The sequence below is a fragment of the Caretta caretta genome, chromosome 1, assembly GCF_965140235.1.
Source record: "Caretta caretta isolate rCarCar2 chromosome 1, rCarCar1.hap1, whole genome shotgun sequence".
NCBI classification, from domain to species: Eukaryota; Metazoa; Chordata; order Testudines; family Cheloniidae; genus Caretta; species Caretta caretta.
Window position 1 is genome coordinate 262,642,084 of NC_134206.1, and position 20,319 is coordinate 262,662,402.

General features: G+C 45.7%; 1 protein-coding gene across 4 annotated transcripts in view; it reads left to right on the forward strand.

Moving 5' to 3' along the window:
* Window positions 1-20,319, forward strand: part of MEI1 (meiotic double-stranded break formation protein 1) — a 69,154-nt gene continuing 48,835 nt past the window's right edge. For 2 of the 4 annotated variants that reach the window (XM_048835236.2, XM_075124205.1), the window contains exons 1-7: window positions 4-191; window positions 738-861; window positions 9,571-9,621; window positions 12,608-12,681; window positions 13,336-13,441; window positions 18,214-18,417; window positions 20,147-20,277. In XM_048835236.2, coding sequence (XP_048691193.2) covers window positions 54-191; window positions 738-861; window positions 9,571-9,621; window positions 12,608-12,681; window positions 13,336-13,441; window positions 18,214-18,417; window positions 20,147-20,277 — 828 coding nt within the window. In that variant the 5' untranslated portion in view covers window positions 4-53. Of the gene's footprint in view, window positions 192-737; window positions 862-9,570; window positions 9,622-12,607; window positions 12,682-13,335; window positions 13,442-18,213; window positions 18,418-20,146; window positions 20,278-20,319 lie in introns of all 4 variants that reach the window. The other 2 variants (XM_048835241.2, XM_075124206.1) reach the window with 2 other exon arrangements.

The window sequence follows — 20,319 nt, forward strand, 5'->3', positions numbered from 1 at the left end:
CCCCCCCCCCAACCACGTGACGCCTGCTCGCGGCGAGGCCCAGGCGGCGCGCGATGGAAGCGGCCGCGGGGGCGGGGTTGCTGGTCTGCGAGCGGCTCCACGCGCGCCACGACCCGCGCTGGCTCCTTCAGCTGCCCCCGGCGCTTTGCCTGGCCTGCGTCATCGAGACGCTGGGGGACGGCGGCGCCTCGGTACGGAGCCCGGCCAGGCCCTCCCCGCGCCAGCGCGCCCCGCCCCGCCTGTCGGGGCCGGCCGCTGAGGGCGGAGGGGGCTCGGGTTCCACAGCCGCCCCCAGCGCGTCCCCACACGTCTCCCCGAGCCGGTCCCGCCCCGCCCCTGCCCAGTCCGCCCCGGCGCCCCGCCCCCCGCCAGTCCCGCCCCGCCCTCTACCCAGCCAGGATTGGCTCGGCTCCCGCCGGTCCGGCCCGTGCCTGGCCCGGCTCCTTCCCGCCCCCAGCCGGTCCGGTCTCGCCCAGGGCCTTGCCTGGCCCGGCTCCTTCCCGCCCCCTGCCGGCCCATTCCTCCCAGGTCACTTTCATATGGGATGGCCTCTGTGACTTGAGTCCTGGTCTCTGATGTGGGAATAGGGCTAGTGCCCTGCTGCGTTTCTGGGCTCCAGCATGGGTCACTCGGGCACCTAGGCATGCTGGGCTTTCGTCCCCGTGTCTTTTTCAGCCCCTTTGCATGTCATGAGGGAGCTCTCCAGTGATACTTTTCATTCCATCTTTAACCTTCAGCTGGTGCGCAAGAAACACGTGCTGTCTTGCTTCCGGGATGTCCTGGCCTGGCATGCTGTGCCAGTCCTCCAGCTGCTAGCACAGGACGAAAGGGTGTGTGTTCATTTCATAGGAACCCTCTTTGGTAAGAGCACCCCCTTTATGTTAACTAATACCGCTAATGGGGGAAGGCAGTGCTGATCTTTACTTTTCTGGGATCCCTCTGCCTCAGTGTTCCCTGTTTTTATCTGCCCCATCTTGACTTTCAAAGCTCTGTGTCATGAATACTACACTCCCGGAGAAACACTGTGCTTGCGCCAGTTCATACAGAACATGTGAGTTTTTTCTCATCCAGCTGGAGGCAGAACCAGCATGTCTGTGTGGATCATGCTCCTCTTCTTTTTTTGTCTCTTGCTACAAACAGAGAGCTTTTGGGGGGTTATGTCTCTTCCCAGAATGCACTGCTGTTCTTCCACAGCACTGTCAGAGGTATAGAATAGGTGGGACTGCAGCTTTGGGATGAAGTGGTAGAAAACCAAAGGTGTCTGGGTGGAAGGAACACATTGTGTGGTTTAATAGTACAATATCCAAAACACTAATCTACATGATACCTTTTCAACCCACATCTCGGAATTTGTAGAAATTCTCATTGAAGCTTTAGGGCCATTCACCTGCTCCTTTCCAACCAGCATCACAGTAGAGCAGGGATTAGGAGAGGTGTCTTTCCAAGAATGATCTTTGCTGGCCAGAGCATATGCACGATCAGTTTTTGTTTGCATCACAGCCCTTGCAGGAAGAGTTGCTATGGAATGTTGGCCCATTGAGCGAAGGAATAGTAAGGGAAGGGGAAGGTGGTGGGGTGCATAGACGTCCCAAAAGCTGGTTGTTTCAGTGAACAAATATTGGATTCTCTGTTTCTGCCTTGTTACTCCCCAGATCTCCTTTACGCTTGAGATTTTTCTTGCTCTTTAAGGGAAAATACATCTCAAGATCCCTCCCTCTTGTTCTTCTATCCTGGCACATTGAATAATTTCAGTGGTGTTTTCCTATTTTGTTTGTATATATGATGCTGTTCATTGTTAGGAACACAGCTTTGTAGATTTTAATAATTTTATTCACAGAGGTTATACCGAGCACAGTCTGTGCATTTGGCCCAGTACAAACGTGAAGGGAGCAGAGAGGCCCTGAGGAGTTTACAGACAATTCAGACCTAGATACTATAGTTATAATGCTAAACACACATGGATCCAATAACTTAGGAGGCCAATGCGTGCTTTAAAGACAGGCAATAGCATAAAAGATACCTCTTCTCTAAATTTTGGAAGGCTTCCTGTAGAGAGGTTTTTGGGGTAGGAACTGTCTTTTACTGTATGTTTGTACAGTGCCTGGCCCAATAGGGTCCTAACTGGGGCCTCTGGGTGTCACTGTAATACATATAATCAATAATAATAAGTATTAAAGTGGGATTGGAATGAGCTGATTTTGGTTTTTTTGGTATACTAGCTGTGGGAGGGAGGTCCAAGGGCAAGGGCAGCAGCATGGGGAAGGCAAAACGACCAGTGTGGTGGTGTAATAATTGGCCCTACAAATGTACATAATTAAGAACTCAACTGTAAAAAGTATGTGAAAGTTCCTAAAATGTCAAAGTAACTTATCAAGAATAAATGTTAATGGGAAAAGATATGAAAGGGAGACAGAAAAACTGAATTAGTCTAAACAAAAAGGCTATGGACGTAACTCAAGGATGGTGTTTGTTTGTTTTTTTAAAGTGTAAAACCAGTTGTCAAGGCTGAATCCCCACTCTGTCACTTTGAGTGCAGAAAGTGGGGGCCCGTAAGGATTTTAAAAATTAATACTTGCCACTCCAGGCTTGTATTAAACTCCCAAGGTTACAGCTTTTCTCTGACCTTGGCGTGGTAAACGCTGCCACCACCCAAATGCAAAAAAAAACCCTTGGACCCAGGAAGGAGCACTTGGGAATTCCTCCCTGTGGGATACCCTCAAGCCCTTTCACCCCATCCCCCCGGGGAACAGCTGAGAAAGAAAACAAAGGAAATTAGCTGTTGCTACCAGCTAATCAAACATCACTCACAAACCTCTTAGGACACCAAAAATCCCATCCTGTTCTTAAAAAAGGCAAAATTTATTAAAAACAAAAAGAAAGGAAATACATTTGGAACTTAGGCTTTTTGCTAGATCTTAAAAGAAACAGTTACAAAAAATAAGCATCAAGATAGCTCTCTTGAGGTTCAGCTTAAAGGTTACAAGCAAAACAAAAGCATCTAGGGTTAGATCCACAAGCCAAAATAAAGAAATAAAACTAATCGTGTCTATTTAAACATGCCCTGTCCAGTGATTTCTTCTAGGTGTGGAAGATGAATTCCTGCTTATAGCATTCAGAGGAACAGCCGTGTTAGTCTGTATTCGCAAAAAGAAAAGGAGTACTTGTGGCACCTTAGAGACTAACCAATTTATTTGAGCATGAGCTTTCGTGAGCTACAGCTCACTTCATCAGATGTATACCGTGGAAACTGCAGCAGACTTTATATACACACAGAGAATATGAAACAATACCTCCTCCCACCCCACTGTCCTGCTGGTAATAGCTTATCTAAAGTGATCAACAGGTGGGCCATTTCCAGCACAAATCCAGGTTTTCTCACCCTCCACCCCCCCACACAAATTCACTCTCCTGCTGGTGCTAGCCCATCCAAAGTGACAACTCTTTACATAATCAAGTCGGGCTATTTCCTGCATAGATCCAGGTTTTCTCACATCCTCCCCACCCCCATACACACACAAACTCACTCTCCTGCTGGTAATAGCTCATCTAAACTGACCACTCTCCAAGTTTAAATCCAAGTTAAACCAGAACATCTGGGGTGGGGGGGTAGGAAAAAACAAGAGGAAACAGGCTACCTTGCATAATGACTTAGCCACTCCCAGTCTGAATAGGTCGGAATATGAACAAGAGGCTGCTCGGCAGCTCTCCAACACGAGTTTCTACAAGCCATTACCCTATGATCCCACTGAGAGTTACCAAAAGCAACTACAGCATTTGCTCAAGAAACTTCCTGAAAAAGCACAAGATCAAATCCGCACAGACACACCCCTGGAACCCCGACCTGGGATATTCTATCTACTACCCAAGATCCATAAACCTGGAAATCCTGGGCGCCCCATCATCTCAGGCATTGGCACCCTGACAGCAGGATTGTCTGGCTATGTAGACTCCCTCCTCAGGCCCAACGCTACCAGCACTCCCAGCTACCTTCGAGACACCACTGACTTCCTGAGGAAACTTCAATCCATCGGTGATCTTCCTGATAACACCATCCTGGCTACTATGGATGTAGAAGCCCTCTACACCAACATTCCACACAAAGATGGACTACAAGCCGTCAAGAACACTATCCCCGATAATGTCACGGCTAACCTGGTGGCTGAACTTTGTGACTTTGTCCTTACCCATAACTATTTCACATTTGGGGACAATGTATACCTTCAGATCAGCGGCACTGCTATGGGTACCCGCATGGCCCCACAGTATGCCAACATTTTTATGGCTGATTTAGAACAACGCTTCCTCAGCTCTCGTCCCCTAAAGCCCCTACTCTACTTGCGCTATATTGATGACATCTTCATCATCTGGACCCATGGAAAAGAAGCCCTTGAGGAATTCCACCATGATTTCAACAATTTCCATCCCACCACCAACCTCAGCCTGGTCCAGTCCACACAAGAGATCCACTTCCTGGACACTACAGTGCTAATAAACAATGGCCACATAAACACCACCCTATACCGGAAACCTACTGACCGCTATTCCTACCTGCATGCCTCCAGCTTTCACCCTGACCACACCACACGATCCATCGTCTACAGCCAAGCTCTGCGATACAACCGCATTTACTCCAACCCCTCAGACAGAGACAAACACCTACAAGATCTCTGTCAAGCTTTCTTACAACTACAATACCCACCTGCAGAAGTAAAGAAACAGATTGATAGAGCCAGAAGAGTTCCCAGAAGTTACCTACTACAGGACAGGCCTAACAAAGAAAATAACAGAACGCCACTAGCGGTCACCTTCAGCCCCCAACTAAAACCCCTCCAACGCATTATTAAGGATCTACAACCTATCCTAAAGGATGACCCAACACTCTCACAAGTCTTGGGAGACAGGCCAGTCCTTGCCTACAGACAGCCCCGCAACCTGAAGCAAATACTCACCAACAACCACATACCACACAACAGAACCACTAACCCAGGAACTTATCCTTGCAACAAAGCCCGTTGCCAATTGTGCCCACATATCTATTCAGGGGACACCATCACAGGGCCTAATAACATCAGCCACACTATCAGAGGCTCGTTCACCTGCACATCCACCAATGTGATATATGCCATCATGTGCCAGCAATGCCCCTCTGCCATGTACATTGTTCAAACTGGACAGTCTCTACGTAAAAGAATAAATGGACACAAATCAGATGTCAAGAATTATAACATTCATAAACCAGTCGGAGAACACTTCAATCTCTCTGGTCACGCAATCACAGACATGAAGGTCGCTATCTTAAAACAAAAAAACTTCAAATCCAGACTCCAGCGAGAAACTGTTGAATTGGAATTCATTTGCAAATTGGATACTATTAATTTAGGCTTAAATAGAGACTGGGAGTGGCTAAGTCATTATGCAAGGTAGCCTGTTTCCTCTTGTTTTTTCCTACCCCCCCACCCCAGATGTTCTGGTTTAACTTGGATTTAAACTTGGAGAGTGGTCAGTTTAGATGAGCTATTACCAGCAGGAGAGTGAGTTTGTGTGTGTATGGGGGTGGGGGGGATGTGAGAAAACCTGGATCTATGCAGGAAATAGCCCGACTTGATTATGTAAAGAGTTGTCACTTTGGATGGGCTAGCACCAGCAGGAGAGTGAATTTGTGTGGGGGGGTGGAGGGTGAGAAAACCTGGATTTGTGCTGGAAATGGCCCACCTGTTGATCACTTTAGATAAGCTATTACCAGCAGGACAGTGGGGTGGGAGGAGGTATTGTTTCATATTCTCTGTGTGTATATAAAGTCTGCTGCAGTTTCCACGGTATACATCTGATGAAGTGAGCTGTAGCTCACGAAAGCTCATGCTCAAATAAATTGGTTAGTCTCCAAGGTGCCACAAGTACTCCTTTTCTTTTTGCTTATAGCATTGCTGCTCCGTGTCTCGTTCTCTGGAGACAAAGGGAAAGTTTCTTTCCCAATTTTAAAAAGTTCCAACTTCCCATTGGCTCTTTTGGTCAGGTGTCTGCTTTTTTTTCCCTTTACCTGGGGGACTTTTTAACCCTTTACAGGTAAAGCAAGTAGAAAACAGCTACCAAGAGGGATTTTACAGCTAACTGGCTGGCTGGGTGTCCATCAAAGGGAGCTACTCCTCCCCCCCACTTCATTTATCACACCAGAAAAACAAAATTGATGTATCAGATTCTAGGCCCAATTGGTAGACAAAATAAAGTGACGTTCTCCTGGTGTTATCCGGACTGCTGATTTGCTAGCTCACTCCAATCCTTTACTCTGGGAACCAGCTTTACCCTGCTGTGTTGTGAGAACCCCAACTCCTGGGCTGTTCACACACAACTTCTGATATGTAAGCTGCTCCTTGGATTGTGCAATCGAATGACACTAGCCAATATCTCTGGTCCCAGACACAACTCTAGGAACCGCTGTCTTGAAGTGTCCAGTTATGCCTGCTAGACGCTGCAAGCTTATAGGAGTTCAACAATTTAACAAAGAAATTGATATGTACCAGGCTTGTTATCCCAAAGGGAGTCTCTGACATGCTTCAAACCAAACACGCTGCTTCAGGTAGAATAAACAGATAGATTTATTAACTACAAAGATACATTTTAAGTGATTATAAGTCAAAGCACAACAAATCAGATTTGGTCAAATGAAATAAAAGTAAAATGCATTCTAAGCTGCTCTTAACACTTTCAATGCCCTTACAAACTTAGATGCTTCTTACCGCAGGCTGGCTGGTTGCTCTTCAGCCAGGTTCTCCTCTTTGATCAGTGCTTCAGTTGCTTGGTGTGGTGTCTATACATATAGGTGGAAGAGAGAGGAAGAGCATAGCAAACATCTCTCCCTTTTATCATGTTCTTTCTTCCCCCTTGGCTTTGCCCCCCCTCCCTCCTTCAGAGTCAGGTGAGCATTACCTCATCACAGTCCCAAATCAACCAAAGGAAGGGGGGCGACTCACTCTAGAGTCCAACAGATCCTCTGTTGTTGTCTAGGCCAGTGTCCTTTGTTCCTGTGAGGCTGGGCTGGGTTTGTCCCATACATGCCCTGATGAGGTGTGAACTGCCCCTCTGCTTTTGGAGAGTTTTTGTCTGGGCTTTTTTTAAGCCATGAGGACACATTTTCAGCCTCATAACTATATACATGAAATTACAACCTATAACATTACTATAACAATAATTACTTTGTCAAGTATCAGAGGGGTAGCCGTGTTAGTCTGGATCTGTAAAAGTGGCAAAGAGTCCTGTGGCACCTTATAGACTAACAGATGTATTGGAGCATAAGCTTTTGTGTGTGAATACCCAGTTCATCAGATGCATCCGACAAAGTGGGTATTCACCCACGAAAGCTTATGCTCCAATACGTCTGTTAGTCTATAAGGTGCTACAGGACTCTTTGCCAATAATTACTATAACATCACGATAACAATGCTCAGTGCATCATGAGCCTTCCAAAGACACCCAACATGACAAACTTTGCATTAGATACCACACAATCATATTATAAGGATGAACATGGGGGTGTAGGGTGTTTCCACGAGGTACAGAATGTCACACACTCCTTATGTGGTCCTTAAATTAAAAAACTTTGGAAGAAAAATTGGCTACTGAATGAAGCGTCACCATCATGGCTGCCACTCTGATGATCTACAGGGACCCCAGGCTTTCATCATCCATATCCTAAAAAATGTCCTGACCAAACCAGGCCAAAAAAAAGACCCAAATGACATTTCCACCTCTACTGGTTTCAACTGAATCCCAAACACCACCTAAAATAAAACAAAATCAAATGTTAACAACAGTAACACCTACAGCTCAAGCCTCTCTCAACCAATTTCTTCTCTTGTCACTAAAAGGACAGTTATTAACATTTAAAAACTGTCAAACAATGGGTTTTTTTCCTTCTAAAAGCTCGCTCCAGCTAATTCCCCACCCCCCCAAAAAGTTGTTTAAAATAAAAACCTTGTTTAATACTTTACCTTTCAAATCCTTTAACTGTTTTCCTTTCTTTGCTTTATCTTTAATTTAAAAGTTTTAAAAAAATGTAGTGGTATGTTTGCCATGGTACTAAGCAGGCTGAAGTCTCTGTATATCAAACTCCAGACCTGGTTTAATACTGTTTAATGTTGGACAGTGACTGGGTTATGTTAACACCTTTAGCCCCTTTATTTAATCTAAATCAATACTACATTGGAAAAGGATAAAAAAGGAGGGCATTTTGGGAGGAACATAGGCAGAAGAAAGGGAGGTTAAAAGTGAAGGAGGGAAGAGATGCAGGCTCGGGTATTGTGAAGGACCATGATGGTGGGCATGAATAGCCTGAATTTAATGTGGAAAGTGAAAGGAAGATAACTCTACAATATTCAGTAATAAAGGTAATTGATCCTATGATGTAGAGGGGGTGGGATGAGGCAGGAAATAAAACTGCTTTCTCCAGATCCAGTGTCTCAGTATTGTTCAGTTGGTCAGCTGTTTTATGTGGAGGGTTTTTGTCCTTTTGAAGCATCAGAAGCAAAAGGACAAAACTAGAACTAGAAATACTGTTGGTGGAACAGGCCCAGTATGGCAGAAGAAGGGATTGTGGTGGACCAGTGCTCTAATCTAATGTGGAAGGAGGTGGGATACTGGATTAGAAGTCTCATCTGGTGCAGCAGGAGGTGGGATGATGGCCAAATCTTATTTTCTGGTTGTGAAAATAAAAGATTATGATGAACAGTTCTGTAACAAAAAAAAGGAGTACTTGTGGCACCTTAGAGACTAACCAATTTATTTGAGCATAAGCTTTCGTGAGCTACAGCTCAAAGCTCGAAAGCTTATACTCAAATAAATTGGTTAGTCTCTAAGGTGCCACAAGTACTCCTTTTTTTTTTTGCGAATACAGAAGAACACAGCTGCTACTCTGATTTCTGTAACAATAGATTCAGTTTACCTCTGGAATAGTCTCCATGGGAATGTGAATTTCTAATACTCATGGTGTTTAATTTTAGGCTAGATAATCTGTTTGGCAGTGTTCACTGCTGTAAGGGAACAGGAACAAAACTGTTCATGGCAGGAGTGAGTAGAACATAAGAGGCTGATCTGACAGACAGTCTGTAACTTCTGGGATTCTGGGTAGTGTGCTGTATGTTTCTAGAAACAGACTTTTGTGAGTTGGATTTAATAATACCAGCCGCAGACACTCAGATGCACTGGTGGTGGGGGTTGGGTATGTACCCAGGTGGGTGGAAACAATTATTTTAGCAAAAATAAAAAAAACTCTCACTATACCCCCTAAAAATAAAAACACAGCAAGCAAGTTAAAATATTACAAGTTAGGCTGTATGTTTCAGCCTCTTGTGAACTGGATACAGGGAGCACCTTGTATCCTGCTCCCATAGAGCAATGTCCTCTCATTCTTGACCAGAAAGATAGGTTGGTCACATGTGAAGCAGGGCTAATAAATGGGTAAAATGCGAGAGTCCTGAACGGTCCTTTCAAAATCAGAGATTACAAGCCCCAACACTGATGATCTCATATGGACGATATATTATGTAATTGTGGTTTATATGTGAATTGATCTTTCAGGGATGTTGCATACAGCAGAAGACAGCAGTGCACTGGATCTACCCACTGAAGGTGAGAAGGAGGTTCTGGGTCTCACTGGCAGGTTGGGAAGAGGAATCTACTGTATCTGGTCTGATGCTGATATTGAGAGTCTCAGCAACTTAACAAATTGAAGAGAGCAGCTGTTCCCTCTAGTTGCTGGGGTGCTTTGCATGCACAGTGAGAGGGGAATAGTCTCCTAAGAGTTGTTTTTGGGGGAAGCACACCCACAGCTCATTTAATCTTTGGCATTTCTGCTGCCACTGGTGTCTTTCTCACAAAAATCTTAAAGAGCTGAACTGAGAAGTAACCAGCTCTCTTCAGGGAGGGTAACAATTTTCAGTCAGTAGGAATGTGGGCTGGACTTGACGTGGTGACACAGAGGTAAAGTGTCTGTGTCACATTACTTATCCTCTGAGATGTGCACACTCCCAAACCGTAAAACCGTTTAACTTATTGGTGCCTCATACCTGAAGGTTTTCATAGATTTTAAGGCCAGAAGGGACCGTTAGATCATCTAGTCTTCTGCATAACGAAGGCCTTAAAATTTTACCCTGTTACATCTGTATTGAGCCAGTAATTTGTGTTTGGCTAAAGCGCATCTTCCAGAAAGGCCCAGAGTCTTGATTTGAAACCATGAAGAGATGGAGAATCCACCAAGTTCCCTGGTAACTTATTCAAAGGGTTAACCACACTTCACTGTTAACATGTCACTGAATACTCTAACAATATAAACAGAAAAAAGTATGTTCCATAAAAGCATATAATGCCCAAAACAAACCACACAATGGAAACAAGAAACACCCACAACAACCCTTCATATAATGTCAAACAATATACAGTAACTTCTCGCTTAACGTTGTAGTTATGTTCCTGAAAAATGCTACTTTAAGCGAAACGATGGTAAGTGAATCCAATTTCCCCAAAAGAATTAATGTAAATGGGGGGGTTAGGTTCCAGGGAAATTTTTTTCGCCAGACAAAAGACTATATTTTATATATATACACATACACATATACACAGTATAAGTTTTAAACAAACAATTTAATACTGTACACAGCAATGACGATTGAGAAGCTTGGTTGAGGTGGTAAAGTCAGAGAGTAGAAGAGGGTGGCATATTTCCCAGGGAATGCATTACTGCTAAATGATGAGCTAGCACTTGGCTTAGCCCTCAAAGGTTAACACATTTTTGTTAATGTAGCCTCACATTCTACAAGGTAGCAGGAATGGAGGGAGGGGAGATAGCATGTCATAGAGAGACAGAGACACATACTGTGTGTGAGAGAGAGACGCGCATTGCCCCTTTAAGTACGCTGGCCCCACTCTAAATACAGTACACTGCCTTTAAAGTAGATCAGCAAGTTGAGACAGCTGCTGCTGCCAGCAAGCTCCCTCTGTCCTGAGCCCTGTCGTGTGTCCCCCCCGCTCTGTGGAGATGGGGTAAAGGAGTGGGGGGGAGGAGGACACCCTGACATTAGCACCCCTCTCCCTCCCACCTGCACAGCAAGCAGGAGGCTCCCAGGAGCAGCTCCAAGGCAGAGGGCAGGAGCAGGCACGGCAGTGGGGGCAGGGACAGCTGAACTGCCCAGCAGTTGACAGCCTGCTGGGCGGCTGCTGCACAGGGAACTTAGGGGAGCTGATTGGGGGGCTTCTGGTCCCCCCTATTTCCAAGCCCCCACCAGCTAGCTCCAACGGGCTGCTCCTTCTGCAAGCAGTGAACAAAGCAGGCAGCTGCCAAACAGAGTTATAAGGGAGTCTGGCGCAACTTTAAACGAGCATGTTCTCTAATTGATCAGCAATGTAACAATGAAACAACATTAACCGGGACGACTTTTAAGTGAGGAGTTACTGCACCCTGACTCCATCCTCTGTGTATTACCCTCATAATAGCTTTCTTGTCTGTTTGGTTTTCTGCTGGAAAACTTTTACTCTTAAGTCAGACTGAATGTTCCTTATACCCATGTAAAGCCTGTGATCTAAACATGTCAGAAATTGTTTTGGTTCTTCATGTCAAGCAAGAGGTGACCAACGGGCACAGGAGGTTATACAGTTTTTTTTTTAACTGGGAAAGCAGTTGTCTTGCTTCATGCAACTCACCAGTTGTTTTGTTAGTAAAGCCAAAAATGATGTGCAAATGGTATCTAGTGAACCTAGTTTCTTGTTGATTTCCATTATTCCACCTCCTCCTCGTCACTAGGGCAGATAAGGCTTCCTTGCAGTTACTGTGAGCCAAAAATAAGAGGTCTTAATTGGTGCTGAGGAGGTGGAAAGATACAATTGGGACACCCAGCTGAAGATATAGGACTTGATACGCAGAATAATCACAACTGGTGTAAATAACACCTAGCTGTTATCATCAGTAGACCTCAAAGCACTTTACAGAAGAGATCAGTATCGTCATCCTATATTTGGGGAAACTGAGGGAGAAAAATGGTTTAGTAGCACTCACGCAGCAGCAGAGCTGGGACTCAAACACAGGTCTCCAGAGTCCTAATTCAGCCCCCTGTCCACTAGGTTATTACAGTCTGGTCTGTAACAAGACCACAGGTACTATTGAAGAGCCTGGTACTAGATGAGGGCCCCTCAAATTATATCTGGTCATCAACTGTGTTCTTATCTAATCTTGGAAAGGAAGTGTGGGAAACTTGCCCTGTGCACTACTTAGGTGTGTATTTGTGCTTGAAATAAGGGACTAATTCTTTTCCAGCCTGATATCTCTTCCTTAACTTGATATCGAAACGCTGAATTGGTGACTTGAAGTTAATTTCCTTGTAAACAGACGGCAGTCACTAATGCAGGGTTTATTATGACTTCACTGCAGAAAGATCAAGCTGGGGGAGGAGGGATATCACATAACAGCAAAGGGAATGCAGATGTTACCCTGCTTTATAAGCACCCATATATGCGTTAAACACATACTCCACCTGCTCATTTGCCTGGTAAAGCTGTGTGGAAGATGTATTATGAGTAAACTCTGGTATGTGTTATTGTTACTGATCCTGTTTCTTCTGCTCAGTTCTGGTGCGACTTGTGGCGGATCTGAAGTTGGAACAGTATGTACACTGTGTGTTGGATGAAAGCCAGAAAGAGGTCAGTAAAGATTATTTCCTTGCTCCCTTTGGTCCCCCAAATTTGAAAATATGGAAAGTTACACAGTATTGTGAATGGGCTCTTGTGGAATGTCCTAAATGCTGCCGCTGCCTTCGTGACTTTGGCAATGTTGACATCTGCCCTGGAATTTTTGCCATCATATCCCCTCCACCGTGGCAACATAGCATCCTTTGTGGTTTCTCTTTTCCCTCCATTACTGCGGCAATAATATGGGCAGCTTTTTAGACCTGAAGCTGCTTGGCAGGCCTGCTCCCTTCGCTTGTGCTCTCTTCATTGCCAGGTTCATCACAAAATGTCAGGCTTCCCCAGAGCACAGACACTTGGGAGACAGCAGAGGTTGGGAGAGAGTTCGCCAGCTCCCCCATCCACCTCACATCAGCTTTGGGGGTGCAGCAGCAGGGCAAAAACCAGGAGGAGATTACAGCTGGGAGATTTGGTGGATGTGTTAGGGACAATTGGCTGGACAAACACATATCTTCCGCTGATTTATCCTGAACAGTTAAGGGGGTTCCACTGGCTTAGAAGGTCCCATTCCAAGAGGTTCATTGCACCGTGAGGGGAGTTCACCATTTTGTGTGTGTTTCCCATTTTGGGCCACATCCTTATAGGTGGTTCATTTTCTTCCCTCCCCAGTTATCTAAGGCAGCCACCATGAGAGGGAGCCTGCCTACGTTAAATCTCCTGGGCAAACTGGCAGATGCCATCCCGGGGTTAGCTGATATATTGGTGATTGAACACGGTGAGTCATGCTTCATTATATCATGGTAGCATCTAGTGGCACTAACTGAAAGAGTGAGACAGACACTAAAACAAAGAGGAGTCCGGTGGCAGCTTAAAGACTAACAGATTTATTTGGGCATCCGCTTTTGTGGGTAAAAAAATCCACTTCTTCAGATGCATGGAGTGAAAATTACAGATACGGGCATATATATACTGGCACATGAAGAGAAGGGAGTTACCTTACAAGTGAAGAACCAGTGTTGACAAGGCAAATTCAGTCAGGGTGGATGTGGTCCACTTCCAATAATTGATGAGGAGGTGTCAATGCCAAGAGGGAAAATGGCTTTTGTAGTGAGCCAGCCACTTCCAATGATCTTCCTGAAAACACCATCCTGGCCACCATGGATGTAGAAGCTCTTTATACCAATATTCCACACGAGGATGGATTACAAGCTGTCAAGAACAGTCTCCCTGATGAGGCCACAGCACACCTGGTGGCTGAGCTTTGTGACTTTGCCCTCACCCACAACCATTTCAGATTTGGGGACAACATATATCTTTAAGTCAGCGACACTGCTATGGATACCCGCATGCCAACATTTTTATGGCTAACTTAGAACAACGCTTCCTCAGCTCTCGTCCCCTAGCAGCCCTCCTCTACTTGCACTACACTGATGACATCTTCATGATATGGACCCCCAGGAAGGAGGCCCTTGAAGAATTCCACCTGGATTTCAACAATTTCCACCCCACCATCAACCTCAGCCTGGACCACTCCACACAAGAGATCCACTTATTGGACACGAAAGTGCAAATAAGTGATGGTCACATAAACACCACCCTATACCAGAAATCTACTGACCACTATACTTACCTACATGCCTCCACCTTCCATCCAGGACACATCACACAATCCATTGTCTACAGCCAAGCCCTAAGATACAACCCGCATTTGCTCCTATCCCTCAGACAGAAAAAAACACCTACAAGAATCTTTATCAATTCTTAAAACTACAGTACCACCTGGGGAAGTGAGGAAACAGATTGACAGAACATGATGGGTACCCAGAAGTCACCTACTAATGGACAGGCCCAACAGGGAAAACAACAGAACACCACTGGCCATCACGTACAGCCCCCAGCTAAAACCTCTCCAGCATGTCATCAACGATCTACAACCTATCCCTCACTCTCACAGACTTTGGGAGGCAGGCCAGTCCTCGTTTACAGACAGCCCCCCAACCTGAAGCAAATACTCACCAACAACTACACACCACACCACAGAAACACTAACCCAGGAACCAATCCCTGTAACAAACCCCTTTGCCTGTTCTGTCCCCATATCTACTCTAGCGACATCATCAGAGGACCCAACCACATCAGCCACACCATCAGGGGCTCATTCATCTGCACACCTACTAATGTCATATGTGCCTGCAATGCCCCTCTGCCATGTACGTTGGCCAAACTGGACAGTCCCTATGTAAAAGAATAAATGGACACAAATCAGACATCAGGCATGGTAAGACACAAAAGCCAGTAGGAGAACACTTCCGTCTCCCTGGACATTCAATAACAGATTTAAAAGTAGCTATACTTGAACAAAAAACTTCAGAAAACAGACTTCAAAGAGAAACTGCAGAACTAAAATTCATTTGCAAATTATCACCATTAATTTGGGCTTGAGTAGGGACTGGGAGTGGCTGGCTCATTATAAAAGCAGCTTTGCGTCTCCTGGAATTGACATCTCCTCATCAATTATTGGGAGTGGACTACATCCACCCTGATTGAATTGGCCCTGTCAACACTGGTTCTCCACTTGTGAGGTAACTCCCTTCTCTTCGTGTGTCAGTATATAATACCTGCCTCGTTGATAATGGGCTGTACGTGATGGCTAGTGGTGTTCTGTTATTTTCCTTGTTGGGCCTGTCCTATAGTAGGGTGATTTCTGGGTACCTGTCTCACTCTGTCAATCTTTTTCCTCATTTCCCCAGGTGGGTATTGTAGTTTTAAGAATGCTTGATAAAGATCTTGTAGGTGTTTGCCTCTGTCTGAGGGATTGGAGCAAATTTGGTTGTATCTTGGGGCTTGGCTGTAGACAATGGATCGTTTGGTGTGTCCTGGATGGAAGGTGGAGGCATGTAGGTAAGTATAGTGGTCAGTAGATTTCTGGTATAGGGTGGTGTTTATGTGACCATCACTTATTTGCACTTTCGTGTCCAGTAAGTGGATCTCTTGTGTGGAGTGGTCCAGGCTGAGGTTGATGGTGGGGTGGAAATTGTTGAAATCCAGGTGGAATTCTTCAAGGGCCTCCTTCCCGGGGGTCCATATGATGATGATGTCATCAGTGTAGCGCAAGTAGAGGAGGGGTGCTAGGGGACGAGAGCTGAGGAAGCGTTGTGCTAAGTCAGCCATAAAAATGTTGGCATACTGTGGAGCCATGCAGGTACCCATAGCAGTGCCACTGACTTGAAGGTATAAGTTGTCCCCAAATCTGAAATGGTTGTGGGTGAGGGCAAAGTCACAAAGCTCAGCCACCAGGTGTGCTGTGGCCTCATCAGGGATACCATTCTTGACAGCTTGTAATCCATCCTCCTGTGGAATATTGGTGTAAAGAGCTTCTACATCCATGGTGGTCAGGATGGTGTTTTCAGGAAGATCACCAATGCATGGTAGTTTCCTCAGGAAGTCGGTGGTGTCTCAAAGATAGCTAGGAGTGCTGGTAGCGTAGAGTCTGAGGAGAGAGTCCAAATAGCCAGATAATCCTGCCTTAAGAGTGCCGATGCCTGAGATGATGGGGCATCCATGGTTTCCAGGTTTATGGATCTTGGGTAGCAGATAGAATACCCCTGGTCGGGGCTCTGGGGGTGTGTCCGTGTAGATTTGTTCCCATGCTGTAGCAGGGAGTTTCTTGAGCAGATGGTGTAGTTTCTTTTGATACTCCTAAGTGGGATCAGAGGATAGTGGCCTGTAGAATGTGGTGTTGGAGGGTTGCCTGGCAGTCTCCTGTTCATAGTTCGACCTGTTCATTAAGACTACAGCACCTCCTTTGTCAGCCCCTTTGATTATAATGTCAGAGTTGTTTCTGAAGCTGTAGATAGCGTTGCGTTTTATACGGCTGAGGTTATGGGGCAAGTGATGCTCTTTGTTCACAATTTCAGCCTGTGCACATCTGCCTTGTCAGCACTGGTTCTTCACTTGTAAGGTAACTCCCTTCTCTTCATGTGCCTGTATATATATGCTTGTATCTGTAATTTTCACTCCATGCATCTGAAGAAGTGAGGTTTTTTACCTATGAAAGCTTATGCCCAAATAAATCTGTTAGTCTTTAAGGTGCCACCGGACTCCTCGTTGTTTTTGTGGATACAGACTAACAGATTTATTACTAACACAGCTGCCCCTCTGATACAGTCAGTCACTTTCCCAAGGTCACAAAGTGAATCTGTGGCAGAACTAGATATTGGACCCCAATTTCTTGAGTCCCTGTCCAGTGCTTAGCCACAAGACTGCTCTACCTCTCCTGGCCAGTTCAGCCTGTTGAAGACCAGCTGTCAGGGTTCCTTCCCCATTCTGAACTCTAGGGTACAGATGTGGGGACCTGCATGAAAACCTCCTAAGCTTACTTTTACCAGCTTAGGTTAAAACTTCCCCAGGGTACAAACTATTTTACCTTTTGCCCTTGGACTTTCGCTGCCACCACCAAACGTCTAACACCGATTACTGGGAACGAGTCCGTTTGGAAACGTCTTTCCCCCCCCAAATCCTCCCAAATCTTACACCCCCTTTCCTGGGGAAGGTTTGATAAAAATCCTCACCAATTTGCATAGGTGACCACAGACCCAAACCCTTGGATCTTAAGAACAATGAAAAAGCAATCAGGTTCTTAAAAGAAGAATTTAAATAGAAGAAAAAGTAAAAAGAATTACCTCTGTAAAATCAGGATGGTAAATACCTTACAGGGTAATTAAATTCAAAACATAGAGAATCCATCTAGGCAAAACCTTAAGTTACAAAAAGACACAAAAACAGGAATATCCATTCCATTCAGCACATCTTATTTTCTCAGCCATTTAAACAAACAGAATCTAACGCATATCTAGCTAGATTACTTACTAAGTTCTAAGACTCGATTCCTGTTCTGTCCCCGGCAAAGGCATCACACAGACAGAGAGAGAGGCTTTGTTTCTCCCTCCCCCCAGCTTTTGAAAGTATCTTCTCTCCTCATTGGTCATTTTGGTCAGGTGCCAGCGAGGTTATCCTAGCTTCTTAACCCTTTACAGGTGACAGGGTTTTTCCTCTGGCCAGGAGGGATTTTAAAGGTGTTTACCCTTCCCTTTATATTTATGTCACCAGCGTTAGTGGAATTTGGAGCTCTGTTTGCCTCTTGGGAGACATGCATGTGGTTGCACTTCCCCAGGTCTCCCTTCCCCAAGGTAGGAGTGTTGGTGTGAGCATGCTCAGCCCCTGAGTAGAGGAGTCGGGGGGCGTGTATTGTTATGTAGTTTAACTGTGAGCCCCTCAATTGTTACAGCATCACTCACTCCTCAGAGAATCACAGCAGTTGGCCCCACATCTCTAAATGTAAGGTTTGATTAGGGAAATAGGGAAAGGTCAATTAACATGCCTTAGCTAATCTCAACCTAATCTCGACCTCTTTTCCTAGCCTGCATGGACAGGTCTGTAAAGTGTTTGTGGAAGCTTTTGCAGGGAATGTGCCTCTGCCGGATGACTTAGAAATGTCTGTTACCAGTGTTTTCTCTCAACAGTGGTCATTGTCGTTCACCACTCTAGGTAACTTAATGGAACACCTGCTGGCAGGCTTGATGTACCCCAACGAGGGTATAAAGGCTACTGTCTGCTATCTTTACGGCAAGCTGTATTCTTCCCCCATCAGTTCAGAAAGGCTGTCAGTGCACTTCACAGAGAGGCTGTGTGACCTCTTCCTGGCTACCCTAGGGAATGCACAAACAAAGGAACTGCAGGTTAATTGCATGGGTAAGACACCTCAGAGAAACAAAAGGTGGGGGGTTGTCTTTGTTAGTTTGGGAGTCCTAATGTGTGCTGGATTCTGAATTGTTCCTCAGAACTCTGAACTTGCAAACTCTCAGCTGGTTGGACTGTTCCGGAGGTGGTGAGCATACTTGTCCACAGCTGCAGATCCCTTCTGTTATTGCACAACAATTGTTCATCCTAGCCCCATTGCCAAACCCTCCTGGTATAACCAGGGAAGCAACACACCCTGTCCCACCTTGTTGCTGGAACCCCAGTGGTACCTGCTGTAACTGTCTCTGAAGGCCTCCAGCTTGCACCATGGCTTGATCTATCCCAATTTGACTATGTCATCTTCCTGGAAATCAAGTGATCCCCTAAGGTTAAAGTGACTGATTCTAACCTCTACATACAATCAGATAGATTGGTTTTGTAAAGTAGCTGGATTGATTCTGAGAAATACAACTTGGAGATATGAAGTGTCTCGTAGTTGAGGCTGAAAAACTAAAATGGAAACTGGCTTTCTGTCACAGGTGCTGACTTTCCAATATGCTCACCTCTTCCCACACCTGGCCCACCCCTGCCCTGCCTCTTTCCACCCCTCCCCTGAGCACACCGCATCCTCACTCCTCCCCCTTCCCACCGAGATCCTCCTGCACGCCACAAAACAGCTGATCACGGTGGGCGGGAGGCACAGGATTGAAGGGGGAGGCACTGATTGGTGGGGCCCACCGGCAGGTGGGAGGCGCTGGGGGAAGAAGGGGGGCTGTTATGGGGGCTGCCAGTGGGTGCTTAGCATCCACCATTTTTTTCTCCATGGGTCCTCCAGCCCTGGAGTACCCACGGAGTCGGTGCCTATGTTTTCTCTACGCTTCTGGGTCAGAACCATCGCTTTGCATAGAGCAGCAATGTCATGCAGTACACAGGATGGTTTCGTCTTCACTCACATAGCTCAAATGCACACCACACAGCAATCTCTCTCTTTACTGTAGAAGGGGTACAGTCGTCTGCTTGCTTTTCACATCCAGCAGTCAGCCATTTGTAACGGAGGACTCTTTTCAAAAGTTCACTCCAACAGCCATGCTACATCACTTCTGAACTTACACTGGAGCGTCGCCTACAAAATCTCTTGTTTATGATTTGCATCAGTGCATGTAACGACGTACACTGTATGTTTATAATGTGCTGCTTGTGGCAGTATCTTTAAACTTGCAGCAGTTACAGAAATGGGATTATTAAATGGGAAGGTGTGAGAGCAGGTTGAGAGAATGGATAGCAAGAGGTGTGAATGGTTGGCACTAGTAAAGTACCTGAGGGAGAAACTGGTGGTTGGGTCCCTGGCTGCAAGCAGCAGAGAAGTGGTGGGTTTTGAGCTGCGCTTTTTAAAAAGAGTTTGGAGGTGAGGAATCAGAAAGGCAGAAGGAGTGGATCAGGTTGAGCAGAGAGCTGGTGCAATGGCAATTAAAGGATCTACCGATAGAAGAGGGAATGGGGAATGGAGAGAATCAGAAATGGCAAAGAGGAGAATTGGGGATGGGGTGGGGTGTAAAGCATTGATGGACAGTGGAGATACATGGGGGCATGCCCAGAGAAGGCCCTGAATGTAAGCAGAAGGGTTTTGTCAAGAATACAGAAGTGGTTAAGGAGTCAGTGATATGTTTCAGGGCAGAATGTTGTGAAGCTCCCAATCCTCCCCACTACCAGTTTGCTGCTTGTTCTTTCTCTCCCTTTGTAGGTTTGCTAAAGGAGCTGCTGAATTCTGACCATTTTGTATCAGTTATTATGAACAATTCAAGAAGAGGGGCAGATTCCGAGAATGCTGAGTTGCTGGAGAAAGAGAACCCACTGCCGCTCATGCTCAAAAAGGTAATTGCTGAAGGGGTTGCCACATCTGTCAACATGCCTTGT